The sequence below is a fragment of the Manis javanica genome, chromosome 13 (assembly GCF_040802235.1).
Source record: "Manis javanica isolate MJ-LG chromosome 13, MJ_LKY, whole genome shotgun sequence".
Classification (NCBI taxonomy): Eukaryota; Metazoa; Chordata; class Mammalia; order Pholidota; family Manidae; genus Manis; species Manis javanica.
In genome coordinates this window covers 22,059,098-22,072,838 of record NC_133168.1, presented here as the reverse complement: position 1 = coordinate 22,072,838, position 13,741 = coordinate 22,059,098, and the positions used below count along the sequence as shown (strand labels likewise).

At 46.2% G+C, this 13,741-nt stretch overlaps 1 protein-coding gene across 1 annotated transcript in view; it reads left to right on the top strand.

Moving 5' to 3' along the window:
• NT5E (5'-nucleotidase ecto) overlaps positions 1–13,741 on the top strand; it is a 57,552-nt gene that overhangs the window by 22,648 nt on the left and 21,163 nt on the right. The window contains exons 2-3 of the mRNA XM_073219335.1: positions 4,696–4,918; positions 9,230–9,418. Coding sequence (XP_073075436.1) covers positions 4,696–4,918; positions 9,230–9,418 — 412 coding nt within the window. The remainder of the gene's footprint in view (positions 1–4,695; positions 4,919–9,229; positions 9,419–13,741) is intronic.

Genomic DNA, 13,741 nt, shown 5'->3' with positions numbered 1-13,741 from the left:
AAGTACTTACAAAGGAATTTGCACTAATTTTTGTTGGAAAAGTTGGCTGTGTATAGAAGAAATGTGTTAGAGATTCTTCTGCTCATTCGTTTATTCACTTGATGATGCGTCCTTGCTCTGCTCCAGAAACTGTGCTGAGCATTAGAGGCACTTGATAAGCAAATGCAGGGTCTGCCGGGGTTGCACAGAGGTGACCATCAGAGCAGAGAAAGGGCATCTAACTCAATGAAGGATTGTTGGTAGGTCTTTTTTCTAAAAGGATCATCAGGTCTCAGGAGTTAAAGCCACTGGTTGAAAAAAGTAATAAAGGCATGGCATGAAATTCTATTCTGTCCTATCTCGAACTGTTGGGTATCCACCCACCAATCAGCATTTATCCATCATACAAAGGGACAAAGATAAGTGAGTGCATGGAAAACTGCAAGTAGGGTTTTATTTTGAGTGCTCTCTGTGTGTTAGGTTTTATGCAAAGCCCTTACATCCACACGTAAAGGTTCAGAAGGTTGGAGTCAAACAGAAGTGCTTCTCATCCAGCTCTTCTGCTTACTAACTGTACGACCTTGAACAATTCTCCTAACATCTCCTGATCTCAGTTTTTATCATCTGTAAAATAAGGATAGTCCTAACTAACACCAACCTCACAAGACAAAACCAGTTTTTCTATGCAAAGTCACTTTGTGCAATGCTGGTGTATGGCAAGTGCTTAGTAAATGCTGGCTCGTTTTCATTACAACTTGAATTGTACTCATTCACTGCCCTTCCAGAGGAAGCTGTGGTTTAGAAATGTGCCCGAGTCACTCCTCTTGAGTGGTGCAGTCAGCCCTGCCTAGTTGCCTCGCACATTAAGGTGGTGGGTGTTGGAAATAAGACTGGGGGAGGCGAGTCCAGATCTCAAAGAGCCCGGGATATTGAATTTTATCACAAAGGCAGTGGAGAGCCTCTGCAGGACCTTAAGGTGGAGATTAATAAGAGCAAATTTACATTTTAGAAAGATGATTCTGGCAACAAAATATGGGATGGTTCAGGGAAGGCAGGGACCTAGCTGAAAGCCCGGTCAGGACTGCTTGCTGTAGCCCAGGAGAGAACGGCGGGGACTGTGAGCCTGGAGCAGCCGTGGGATGAATGAACCGGAGCATGTGGGCAAAGGTGGGTGCTGGGGGGACATGTGGAGAGGGAACAAGTGGGTGGCATTCAGCTGCTGTGGGGCTTCCGGCTCTGTCAATGGGTAGGTGATGGCACCTTGGGCCAAGGTGGGGAATCGGGAGGAAGGGGCTTTGAGCCCGATAAGCGTGGGGTACTTGTATGATGGGGGAAATGCCCACGTGGCATTTGGACATACAGATCAGTCAGGGAAACTCAGGACTGCAGATACCAAGTTTGGGGTTGAAGCTGTGGGAGTGTGATCACTCAGTCAGGCCATGCACAGCACTGAACCCCCAGATCAGACCTCCTCTCCCCACAGGCAGAGAGATGAAAAGACAACCAATGTCACCACTTTCAGGGTGTCACAAGCAAGTAGGGGAGAACACATTAAAAAAGAGTCACTTCAGCTATTGCCAAATGCTAACAATATAACACTGTTGTAAAGTATAATGTGGCCAACATATTGCATAATCTTTCATGATAAACTGTAGAAGCATTCCTTTAAAAGTAAACAACCTTACAGTTAAGATAGTTATTGTAAGCTCAGGAGGAAGACTTACTTCACCAGAGAAAGAAACCATGATGTCCCAAGAATACAAGAGAAAAGACAAGTGCCCAAGACTGGGAGGACCTTTAAGACCAGGTCAGCAAGACACTCTTAAGATAAATTAAAGAGGACACTAACAAATGGAAACTCATTCCCACGCTCTTGGCTAGGAATAATTAATATTGTCAAAATGGCCATCCTGCCTAATGCAATCTACATATTCAATGCAATCCCTATCAAAATACCAACAGCATTCTTCAATGAACTGGAACAAATAGTTCTAAAATTCATGTGGAACCACCAAAGACCCCGAATAGCCAAAGCAATCCTGAGAAGGAAGAGTTAAGCAGAGGGGATCTCGCTTCCCAACGTCAAGCTCTACTACAAAGCCACAGTAATCAAGACAATGTGGTACTGGCACAAGAACAGATCCATAGACCAGTGGAACAGAATAAAGAGTCCAGATATTAACCCAAACATATATGGTCAATTAATATACAATAAAGAAGCCATGGATATACCAAGGGGAAATGACAGCCTCTTCAACAGCTGGTGTTGGCAAAACTGGACAGCTACATGCAAGAGAATGAAACTGGATTATTGTCTAACCCCACACACAAAAGTTAATTCGAAATGGATCAAAGACCTGAATGCAAGTCATGAAGCCATAAAACTCTTAGAAAAAAACATAGGCAAAAATCTCTTGGACATAAACATGAACAACTTCTTCATGAACATATCTCCCTGGGCAAGGGAAACAAAAGCAAAAATGAACAAGTAGGACTGTATCAAGCTGAATAGGACATTACCAATAGAACAAAAAGGCATCCTACAGTATGGGAGAATATATTCATAAATGACAGATCCGATAAAGAGTTGACATCCAAAATATATAAAGAGCTCATGCACCTCAACAAACGAAAAGCAAATAATCCAATTAAAAAGTGGGCAAAGGAGCTGAACAGACAGTTCTCCAAAGAAGAAATTCAGATGGCCAACAGACACATGAAAAGATGTTCCACATCACTAGTTATCAGAGAAATGCAAATCAAAACCACAATGAGATATCACCTCACACCAGTTAGGATGGCCAACATCCAAAAGACAACAACAAATGCTGGTGAGGATGCAGAGAAAGGGGAACCCTCCTACACTACTGGTGGGAATGTGAATTAGTTCAACCATTGTGGAAAGCAGTATGGAGGTTCCTCAAAAAGCTCAAAATAGAAAAAGCATTTGACCCAGTAATTCCACTTCTAGGAATTTACCCTAAGAATACAGCAGCTCAGTTTTAAAAAGACAGATGCACCCCTATGTTTATCGCAGCACTGTTTACAGTAGCCAAGAAATGGAAGCAACCTAAGTGTCCATCAGTATATGAATGGATAAAGAAGATGTGATACATATACACAATGGGATGTTATTCAGCCATAAGAAGAAAACAAATCCTACCATTTGCAAAACATGGATGGATCTAGAGGGTATTATGCTCAGTGAAATAAACCAGGTGAAGAAAGACAAGTACCAAATGATTTCACTCATCTGTGGAGTATAAGAACAAAGCAAAAACTGAAGGAACAAAACAGCAGCAGACTCACAGAACCCAAGAGTGGACTCACAGTTACTAAAGGGAAAGGGACTGGGGTGGATGGTGGGAAGGAGGGGATAAGGGGGAAAAAGGGGCATTACAATTAGCACACATAATGTAGGGGGGAGTTGCATGGGGAAGGCAGTACAACACAGAGAAGACAATAGCGACTCTATGGCATCTTACTACATTGATGGACAGTGACTAAAATGGGGTATGTGGTGGGGACTTGGTAATAGGGGGAGTCTAGTAACCATAATGTTGCTCATATAATCAGACATTAATGATACCAAAATTAAAATTAAAAAGACCAAGTCAGCCTTCAAGTGGGAAGTAATTAGGTCAGAGAAACAGGTAAAAATGAATAGATACATGCAGATGGGGGGAAACGCATACCATATGCAGTCTTTGGAGCCACAGATGCTTGGGGGGTGCCTGTGTGAGGGGCTGCGGGGGCAGCAGGCCCCAGTGCTCAGGGTCAGGGCCCCTTCAGACATGTACAGAGTGCCAGGAGGGACTGTGAGGGGTCACTAGCCAGCACTTGCAGGTCTTTTCCCAAATGGCCCACAAAGTGAAACCAGACAGCATGCAGTATTTAGGAAGTTTGAAACTCAGACTTAGGTACAAAGTTTGCAAAACCACCTTGGCAGCCAGAGCCTGAGGTAGGTGCCTAGAGGAGGTGTGCACATTCCAGGCAGCCAGTGCAGAAAGGGTGGAAGGCTTTTCAGGATGTGAAACCGCTGGGGACAAAACCCAGCGCCGACAGAAGGAGGAAGCCAGCGTCTCACTGTGAAATGCGGGAGAAACTATCTCCTGCTTGTGTCTGGGAATCTTCATTTTCCAAGAAGAACTAGAGGACCCCAGGGTCCGGGGGCAAATGACTGTGGGAATGGGAGGGACCGGTGACCAAGGACACCCAGACATGAGGTGAGCCCTCCTCTAGGTCTCCACCAGCTGTACATTTCCGGTCGCCTTTTGCTGGAGTCCTGTTGATTCTAATGGTTCTCCTGGCGGGTGGTGGTTTGAGTGATTGGGTTAGCAGATTGAAATGTGGGCTTATGAGAGAAAACAGGACCTAAAAAGTCTGGAGAGAGCACAGTAACTGCAGACTCTCAAACCTGCCCCAGACCCGGGTGTGGCAGGACAGCAGCTCTCCGGGCGACTCACGCACATTGACGTCGTCTTCGGTAGGTGTGGGAGCTGGAGCAGCTGTCCAACCAGCCTGATGATCTGCATGTCCTTGGGGCCAACCGCAGGGCCACCGAGATCTCTGGGCGCAAGGACAGTGGTCGTGCAGCCAGCCTCCTAGGGTCCTGTCGGGTTTGGGAGCCACTGGGCTGATGTAATATTCTCTAAGGCATACTTTATTAGGAATTCCAGAGTACCTGAATCTTTTTCTCCTTTCCCTTTCTACTAGGCGCTGGGAAATCATGAATTTGATAACGGTGTAGAAGGACTGATCGATCCACTCCTCAAAGAAGCCAGATTTCCAATTCTGAGTGCAAATATTAAAGCAAAGGGGTCGCTAGCATCTCGAATATCAGGACTTTATTTACCATATAAAATCATTCCTGTCGGTGAGGAAGTTGTGGGCATTGTTGGATACACTTCGAAAGAGACCCCTTTTCTCTCAAAACCAGGTATTTTCTACTTTTCTAGCACTCATTGTTTGAAAATAGATGCACTAAGTCAGAATTGGCATCATTTTTTTTTGAACTGCCAGTAAAAAGTAGGAACAACATGTGGTATTGGGCAAACGGTGTACTTAGGATGACCTTTATGAAACCAGTCTGGTGGCCCCACTGTGTTCTCTGTCACTTCATCAAGGCCTCCACTCTTCCGGTTAATCACTTCTTTGTTGACATAAACCGTATCTTTGTTTAATTTAGTGCTTCCAAAACCGGCAGGAAGGCCTTTTATACCAGTGCTGGACAGTCCAGGGTCACTTACCCAACAATGAGAGCGGCCTAGCACCCCGCCCTGCTTGCCGTGGAGCCGGGGAGCCCAGGGCTGGGGCTGCACCTCAGTTCACCCTATCTTTCCTCTCCTAGTATGATCATCCCATGACTAGTTAACTCTTCTTTCTCCCTTTTTGTTTTTTATCTCTTGTTTTTAATGACTTTGTTGTATCTGGCTCTCTGGGAAATAGACATATGGTCTTATCATATCTATATCCTAATAGATACAGATAGATAGATAGATAGATAGATAGATAGATAGATAATAAATATATATATATAATAATAGATATCGATCATATGACAGATACCTATATATATACATACCTACATATACAATCTTAAGGCCATTCAAGCAACATTTTTGAGTCACTTTTACAGGAACACTTACCAAAACACTTTGGTAGTGAGAACAAAAATGATCTTTTTCCTAAATTATCGCCATTAATTTTCTTCCCATATTTGAAAAAAAAGGGAAATTAGGATGTAATGTTATCCAGAAACAAGGGTTTTTTATGAAGAATTCACTGATGAAGGACATATAATTATTTGACAATTAGAAAAGTAACACACTTATTAGTAAGCCAGGTCTGGGCCGCTGGAAGGCACAAAACGTCAGCTGCCCTTGCTCCCAAGCAGCAGGGCTCCGGCCCTGAGGGTGCTGCCTGCTGCCGGCTGAAGGTGGGCACAGGCTCCGGGCTCCCCCGTCCAGGCCGTGGAGGCAGTCGGGCACTGCAGGTGGCAGGGGGGCCACCTCTGTACACAGTACGACCCACAGCCAGCAGTTACTGTTGAGGTCATTGCAGAGCCGGAGGGTGGCTGTGGAGGCAGCGGGTTGCTGGTGTTTTAGAGGCGCCCTTCTGATGGAAAGGGCGAGATGTGGTCCCACCACAGGGACCGACCAACAGCCCCCAGCCGCCCTCCCCCTGCCCGGCCCGACTGGCACCCTGGCCCTCCTGCTGCAGGCCGGGCGGCTCTGGTGACCAGACCTTCCTGGGGCGAAGCAGTGTGGCAGCTTTGGGGCTACTGGGGCTTTTCTATAAAGAGGAGCAGGAGATGGCAGAGCAAAGCCGTGTGACCTCCAATGCAGCCTCCAGTGTGGGCCGGGCTGGGTGGCTGCGGCCCAGGTGCTGCTGCCCTTGCTGGCCCCGTGGGGTTGGCTGCTCATGCTGTGGGACCCCAGCGCCCCTGGGCCCTGGCCCCTGCTGGGAGCTTCTGGCGCTGGCCCGAGCAGCGTGACGGCAGAGCTGCCCCTCATCTCCATGAGCACCTATGACCCAGTAGGCCAGCTCAGGATCTCTGGGTCAGGACTTGCTCAGTGATTGAATGATTACAGATCTTCATAATTTACATCTGTCAACTGGCTTGTGAGCCCCTTTAAGATAGGATGTAATTAAATGTCATAAAAGAGTCTTAAACAAAGTCAGGGAGCAGGGGAGGTGTGGGGGTGGGAGGGTGAGTGGAAGGAGTGATGGCCTCACCTGGGGCCAGGTAACTTGGTGAAGAGCCTTCCTGGCCCCTCCTGGGCCACATGCAGCATCCCGGGGCAAGGGCACGTCAGCAGCCGGGGCAGAGTCGCAAGCTCCAGGCAGGCAGGGACCTACCGCCCTCACTCCGCTCCGTGTTCTGCTCAGTCCCAGCATATGGGAAGTTCTCAGCAAAAGCTGCCGGAATGCATACAGAGGATCAGGGAAGTGTGGAGTCACTGGCAGAAACAAGCAGAGAGTTCAGTCCAGCCCAGACCGCAGGTTCCACATAGGGAAGGCTGGGCAGCTGGGTGTAGGGCCTCCTGAATGCCCGACAGAGCATTCAGGCATGACCTGGAGAAGAGCGTTATCCTTTCTTAAATAGTCAGCAGTGGCGGAGGGAGGTGTTGGTGGAGAGATGGCGGCTCTGACCTCACCCCGTATTAGTCCTTTACTGAGTCCTAATAGAAATGGGATCTGAATGAGGGTGCTCCTGCCAGCAGCTCCCGGGAGAGAATGGCTGCACAGTGTGGGGACCACAGCAGGAGATAGGCGGGGCACAGGGCTTCTGAGGATGCTGGCTTCCCCCAGACCCACAGGCCCCGCAGACCAGCATTGGTTCTTCCTGCAGGCCTCTGGCCCCAAATCCAGGCCCATTCCTTCGGCCCTGGCCCCGGTGCCCACTGGGAGAACTGGTATTTCTAGCACATTTAATTTATTTTAGCTATATAATGAAATTCCTGTGACCCCCCTGAGGATATCTTGAAATACATCCCATGCGCACTAACTAGAAGTGACAACTGACCCCAAGAGGTTTCTGATGTGTCAGAGGATCTATTTCTTTGTCCTTAGAGCATTTTTTCTGAACTTTTTGCTCCCTCTTGCTGGCCAAAATAAGCAGGGAATGGTAGCATCCCATAAAGGTCTCAACATTCATCTATTCCTTCCCCTGAGTGCCTGCCTCTGCATCAGGCACTGTTCTAGGCACCAGGGATATGACCACCTGAGCTTACATGTGTAGTGGGAGAACAAACAAATGAGTGAAATATTTGGTGTGTCCCAAGGTGGTAAGCGCCATGGAGAACAGTTACGCAGGAGGTGGGAGTGGAGAGTGTGGCGTGGGGGCCAGGGCATCTTGTCAGCTTAAAGGGAGCTTCCGGGAGAAGCTCATGGAGAAGGTGACATGGCTCTGAGGGTGACCCGGGAGCCTGGGGCCCCTTGGGCTGACCAGCCAGCACGGTGGAGGCAAGAGTTGTTACAACTCCTGATTTTTGTCTGTTGCCTGTGACTTACTGACAACGCTGCCAGTCCAGCACAGCACATCTGCGAGCTGCTCATTTTCAGGCCCTCGGCCTGGGGCTTCCCTGGCCTCGCCATCAGCCGTGCTCATTATCTTCTGTGCTAATTCGCCCACGTTGAGTTGACTAGTGTTAAGATCCTAAACGCAGGGGTGTGTTTCTGAGTCTTGTTGCTCCTTGTGGAGATGTAGACTTTTCACACTGGAGTTGGCAGATTTCTAGGGTTGGGGAGTGCATCCTGAGATGGCATTCATGTTTTGGCATTTTCATTTCAGGGGTGGTTCTTAGAAATTCAGCTTAGAGGTGTCCAGATCACCTCAGGGTCAGACTGTGGGACATGCCACCAGGGCAGCACATGTGTCTACGTTTGCTGTCACCTCCAAGCCCCTGAAAGCCGTGAGACCTTAAAGTTGGCTGAGGTTTGACGCCAGAGACAGAGGGAGAAATGGCCGTCCCGTGGTACCAGGCAGCACACGCTGGCAGCGCACAGAAGAGCCGGGCTGTGCAGTCACACCTGTGCTCGCCAGCCTGTGCCATCAGGCGATCCATTCCCACTACACAGGGGGACTAAGCATCCATGGAGAACACGCAGACCCCCAGGGCCAGCAATTGGATGAGCCCCCTGCTGATGCAGAGCTCAGTGACGCTCCAGTGCTGACCTCATCAAGTGAACAAGGCGGAGTTGTCAGCTGGCATGTGCGGATTGGCATTCAAGGATGTTTTTAAGCTTGAAGACTGATTGTCCTAAATGTGCAAACAAAGAGAGTTACCAATCTTTTTTCCCCCATTTTGTTGAGATATAATAGACATACAGCACTGTATACATTTACTGTGTACAGCATAACTACTTGAGCTACAGACAGTACATCATGCTTATGCGCTCAGGCATTTTTTGCATTGACATAATGGGAGTCTAAGTATAAAAACACATTTTAAGAAAGACATAGGCTTCCAGGTCTGAAGCCCCCTCATAGTTTGAGATTGAATTAGAGCAATATAGTATCATATACAACCTTAAACTGATGCAACATTAAGTGAAGGTAACTGAGGATATGGATGTGAATTTTTATTGGCTTTTTAAAGATTTTGTATTTATAGCTATGCTTTGGTCTTAGTAATTTAAGAGCTTTAGTAGATTAAGTTTTTACTTGGCATATTAATATGTATAATAAGTAGTCTAATAAAAATTACTGTTAATAAGTGTCCATTTTATTTATTTTGTTCCTTAGGAGAGAATTTAATATTTGAAGATGAAATCACTGCATTGCAACCTGAAGTAGATAAGCTAAAAACTCTAAATGTGAACAAAATCATTGCCCTGGGACACTCTGGTTTTGAAGTGGATAAACTGATTGCTCAGAAAGTGAAGGGCGTGGATGTGGTGGTGGGAGGCCACTCCAACACATTCCTTTATACAGGTAAATGTGTGTCAGAATGTCTAGATAACCTACTTAGTCTCTTTTGCCTGTGTAACTATTATTATTTTTACTACTATTTACACATTGAATAGTAACCTGTAAATCTTCCACAAGGAGACATTACTAAGCATTAATTTACTGGTTGCTTGATTATGTCAATTCCATTTATTTATGTGTATTATAAATATATACAAAATACATGGGTAAAATATATCTGTATAACAAAAAGATTACTGAGCCCCAACCAGGAGTCTGTTTACATCAAAAAGCAACATGACATATAAGAAATTTTAAGCATAAACAAAATAATGTAAATAAGGCCTTCATAGCTCAAGGTGACAGGAGTTGAATTACAGGGTCACAGGTCCCCGAACCTGGAGCTGTGGGCTCAGGTCCAGACTGGGCTGCGTGCTAGGGCTGTGAGCATCCCAGAAGCCACCGGCTCCTCTTGGAAGCGTGTGCTCCCCCTGCCTCCCCCTCCTTACTTCGCCTCACTCTGTCTTTCCTTCCCACTTTCCCTCTCCTTCTCCAGCCCGTACCCACAACCTTCTTTCTCTCCTTAGTGTTAGTAGTTTCAGTTAGTAATTTTTTTTTTTTTCTATTTTGAACCTATGATGTCCCAACACTTCTGAGTCTGGCTCAGTGAATCTTTCCTACCAAGCCCCACCATCACCACGCTCACTGCATGGAGCTTTCAAGTATTTTCAAGAACAGGAAGAAGAGGAGGAGGGCCTGGCTGGTAACTGACCATCAGCAGTGGGAAGGAAGGCCTTGGTCGGGGACACCCTCCCCTTGAAGAGGTCGCTGCTTTGCCCTTCTCTGTATGGGTTACCTAAGGCAATCCTCTTTTTATAAAAGCAAAAATAAAGAACACCCTGAATGCCCAAAAATGTTAAAAGAAGTATCATCAAGAAGAGCAGACAGGTAATTTTTATACCTTTTAGTATTTTCAAATAAGGAATGCATGTTGCTTTCGCCACCAGAAAAAGAGACATAAACTATAAAAAGAAAAGAAAGAACCACAGTGTTGGGTGAGAAGTCCTCATTCCTGATACACTTGAAAGACCTTGAGCAGGTCACTCCCCTTCTCTGAACCTTTTGGCTTCCATTCAAAGTGGGGATGATAATGCATAAAATGCCACGTTGTTGTGAAAACTGTGTGAGACGGTGAACACGAAGGCCCTCTGTAGTCCCTAACTAGCCGGCCGCCTCTGCGGCCAGGTGCCAGACCGCCCACCGGTGAGAACTGCCAGGCTGCACTGTGGCGCCGCCAGCCCCCTCACACCGTGGGACCGGCCTTCACTTAAGGAAATAATGCTGGTGTGCACACACTCAATGCTTCCTGATCCAATTCCTTACAAGTATTTTGCCTCTTAGTAGACACAAGCTAGAGAATAATACCAAACAAGATTATACCCATTAGCGATTGTGAAATCAATGGTAGTGAATTAATAAAACCATAGGGTTTTTTTTTTCTAACAGACTGGATTACATAGAGTGTGTACTTACATTACTCATTGGAAGGATATATATTGCTCCACAGAAAAAGACAAATATAACACGATGAGAACAGCTCCAGGCACAGAGCAGGCAAGCACCATGACAGGATAGTGACACGGCCTTGACAATGACGGGCACCTCCTTCATGTGGGTAGCATTGCAGTCAAACATCTGAGAGCCACTTAACATAGCTGTGGGAGAGTTAGATGGACTGTAAGTGTCAAGAGGAGGAAGAACCCCTCGGACAGGTCATCAGCCAGCACCAGGTAGAGGCTCCGACTCCAGCTGCGCTGCTGACCAGCGGAGGGGCCACCCCTGCCCGCTGTCCCTCATCTGCCAGAGTGACGCAGTGCCTGCGGTAACTATCACTGTGACAGGCCTACTGAGTGGCTGAGGGGAGGTGCCAGGGCAGGGCCAGCACGTGAGCCGTCCCTACTTCACCTACAGCCCAGCTCCATCGTCAGACCCATGAAAAACCTTTCCCTAGAGCCTTTTCTTAGCTTTTTGCTGAGGCATTGTCAGAAGATGAACACACAGCAGGAACTAGATATGTGCCTGTACCCCCTCATCCTTGAGAGTAGTGGTATCAAGTGTTTTTTACTTGATCCGCAGGAAGACAGGCCATGTGCATAAGAACCCAGCACACACTCTCAAACACACACACTGAAAGAAGACTTTCACAAAGTCCCTGTCCCAGTGGGATTTTTCCTGGTCTTGACACCTGGATGCACCCTGACTTTTCTGCTCCACTGTTTCATTTTTTTTTTAAGTGCCTATTACCACCCATTGGATTAATATCTTTGTACTGTAGCTAGCCCATATTTCAAAAAATTCGGTTTCAAATGAGGCAGGACCAAAACACTGCACGAATAATCAAAGAAATCTAACCCACCCATTCATGTGCTGAAGTCCTTCCCATGGCCCTCCGGACTTGCTTTGCCAGCATCTTAACCAATGCTGTTCTCCACACCCAGGGGTCAGCCACAGCCTCGGGGTGTGGCCATCAGTTAGCACGCCCCATGGGCCTGGGAAGTTTTAGTGACTGTGCCTGGCTTCGCAGTCATTCTGCAGCCTTTACTTTTTGTTGTCCCTGTCACTTTGTCCCATCTAATGAGGTCCCGTCAAACAATATGTGCCTTTCACTAAGCAGATGAATTTAGTTAATGATGAATGAGTGGATAGAAGAAAGATTTGGGGGTAAAAATTATAATTTGCTTACCCATAAATCTTAGAGTAGACGATCTTTGAAAAAACTGCCTCTAGAGTCTTAGTCACTTATTTATTTCACATTTCATGATTGCTTACCAAGATTAAACCTGTTTTCATGAAAATATTCAGTTGTGATACTCATCATTTTGAAGAATGAGCATAACAGTTGAAGGTATCACTAGGACACAAGAGCAGATGAGATATATTTGCTTGTTTGCGTCAATTTTCATGGCGTTAAAAAAACTTCACTGAATTGTTTTTGAAATTGGCATAAAATTAAGGTTAAATATGATGAGTTAATAAAAATATAGTTAGAACAGTACATCCCTTGGAATCTTGCTGAGAACCATTTTAGCCACACACAGGGTCCAGCACCCACACATACACATATACCTGAAGGAAAATTTCACAAAGGATCTGTATTGCACCTGATCATTTTCTCTTCTGTTATTTATCTATTTTTAATGCTGGTTGCCACCTATTAAATTAATCTCACTGTGCTATAGATAGCCCATAGTTTTAAAAACTCAGCTTTAATCGAGGCATGACAAAGAGTGCGTGACCTTCTCCCCTTCAGAGGTTAACATCATGCCAGGTTCTTTGATTAAACTGTGGTGCACATGCAGGTAAAGCTGGTCTTGCCTGTGCATTCTTGGCAATCAGAATGAAGAGGAGAAAGTTTCCCCCAACCAGGCTTATAGAATCTGAAAGCTGCAAGGATGAGGACTGGTTGGAAAATGGCTTCTCTAAAGGAATTAAATCCTTGAGTCATGAATGGGTCCATGTTGTTGCCTTTGGAGGAAAAAGTAGCCAAGTGAGTGCAGGTCGAAACCAGGGGGCTCTATCCTCCATGGGGCCCCAGAGGGCGGACTCATACGAGCCTGTCACTGCTTGCTTCCCACTGCTTGAACTGAATTTTGGATTATGCAGGCCAGTCTTGCTAGCTGTGGTGAGGGTGAGTGTGGACTTCAGTATGTGTATCTGCAGAGTAAGCCTACGATCTCTTCCATTCTAATGTCCGGTCCACCAGACAGCCATCCGTGCAGAGAACCTGATGACTTACTTTCCAAAATCTGGAAAATAAAAACTTGGGGGTTAGACTATTAACCTCCTCTGAAGCTGCAGAGAATTGAATTATACCTTTAAGAGCTTTGGGCTCAAACCTCCTACTCTGTCCCCTCCAAATCTTCCGGCCTCCAAGCAACGACACCCAGAAGTTGGCACCCAACTTCCGTCTCCCCCTCCACGCCAGCTCCAGCCTTCATTCTCATGGCTTCTGCCACCATTTCCCCAATGGCTGTCCATACTTATATTTTTTTTAATTTACAGAAATTATATTGGTCATTGCCATAGGGTGGTGGGTCCACAGATAATCTTTTCTTTTCTCCATTGGCCAAGTTTTCTGTCATGCTAGGTTTCCTTCTGTAAACAAATTAAAAAACAAAGATACAAATAAAGCCCTTTCTAAATCCTGTAAACTTAACCATTAATCCTAAACTTTATTAAGAGAAAATTTTCCACAAACCACTGGCTGATCTAGCAGGCTTTTATTCCCTGATTCATGAATCGGGCAGCATCCCTTCCAGCAAAGAGGAAGGAGCTCCGAGTTGCACA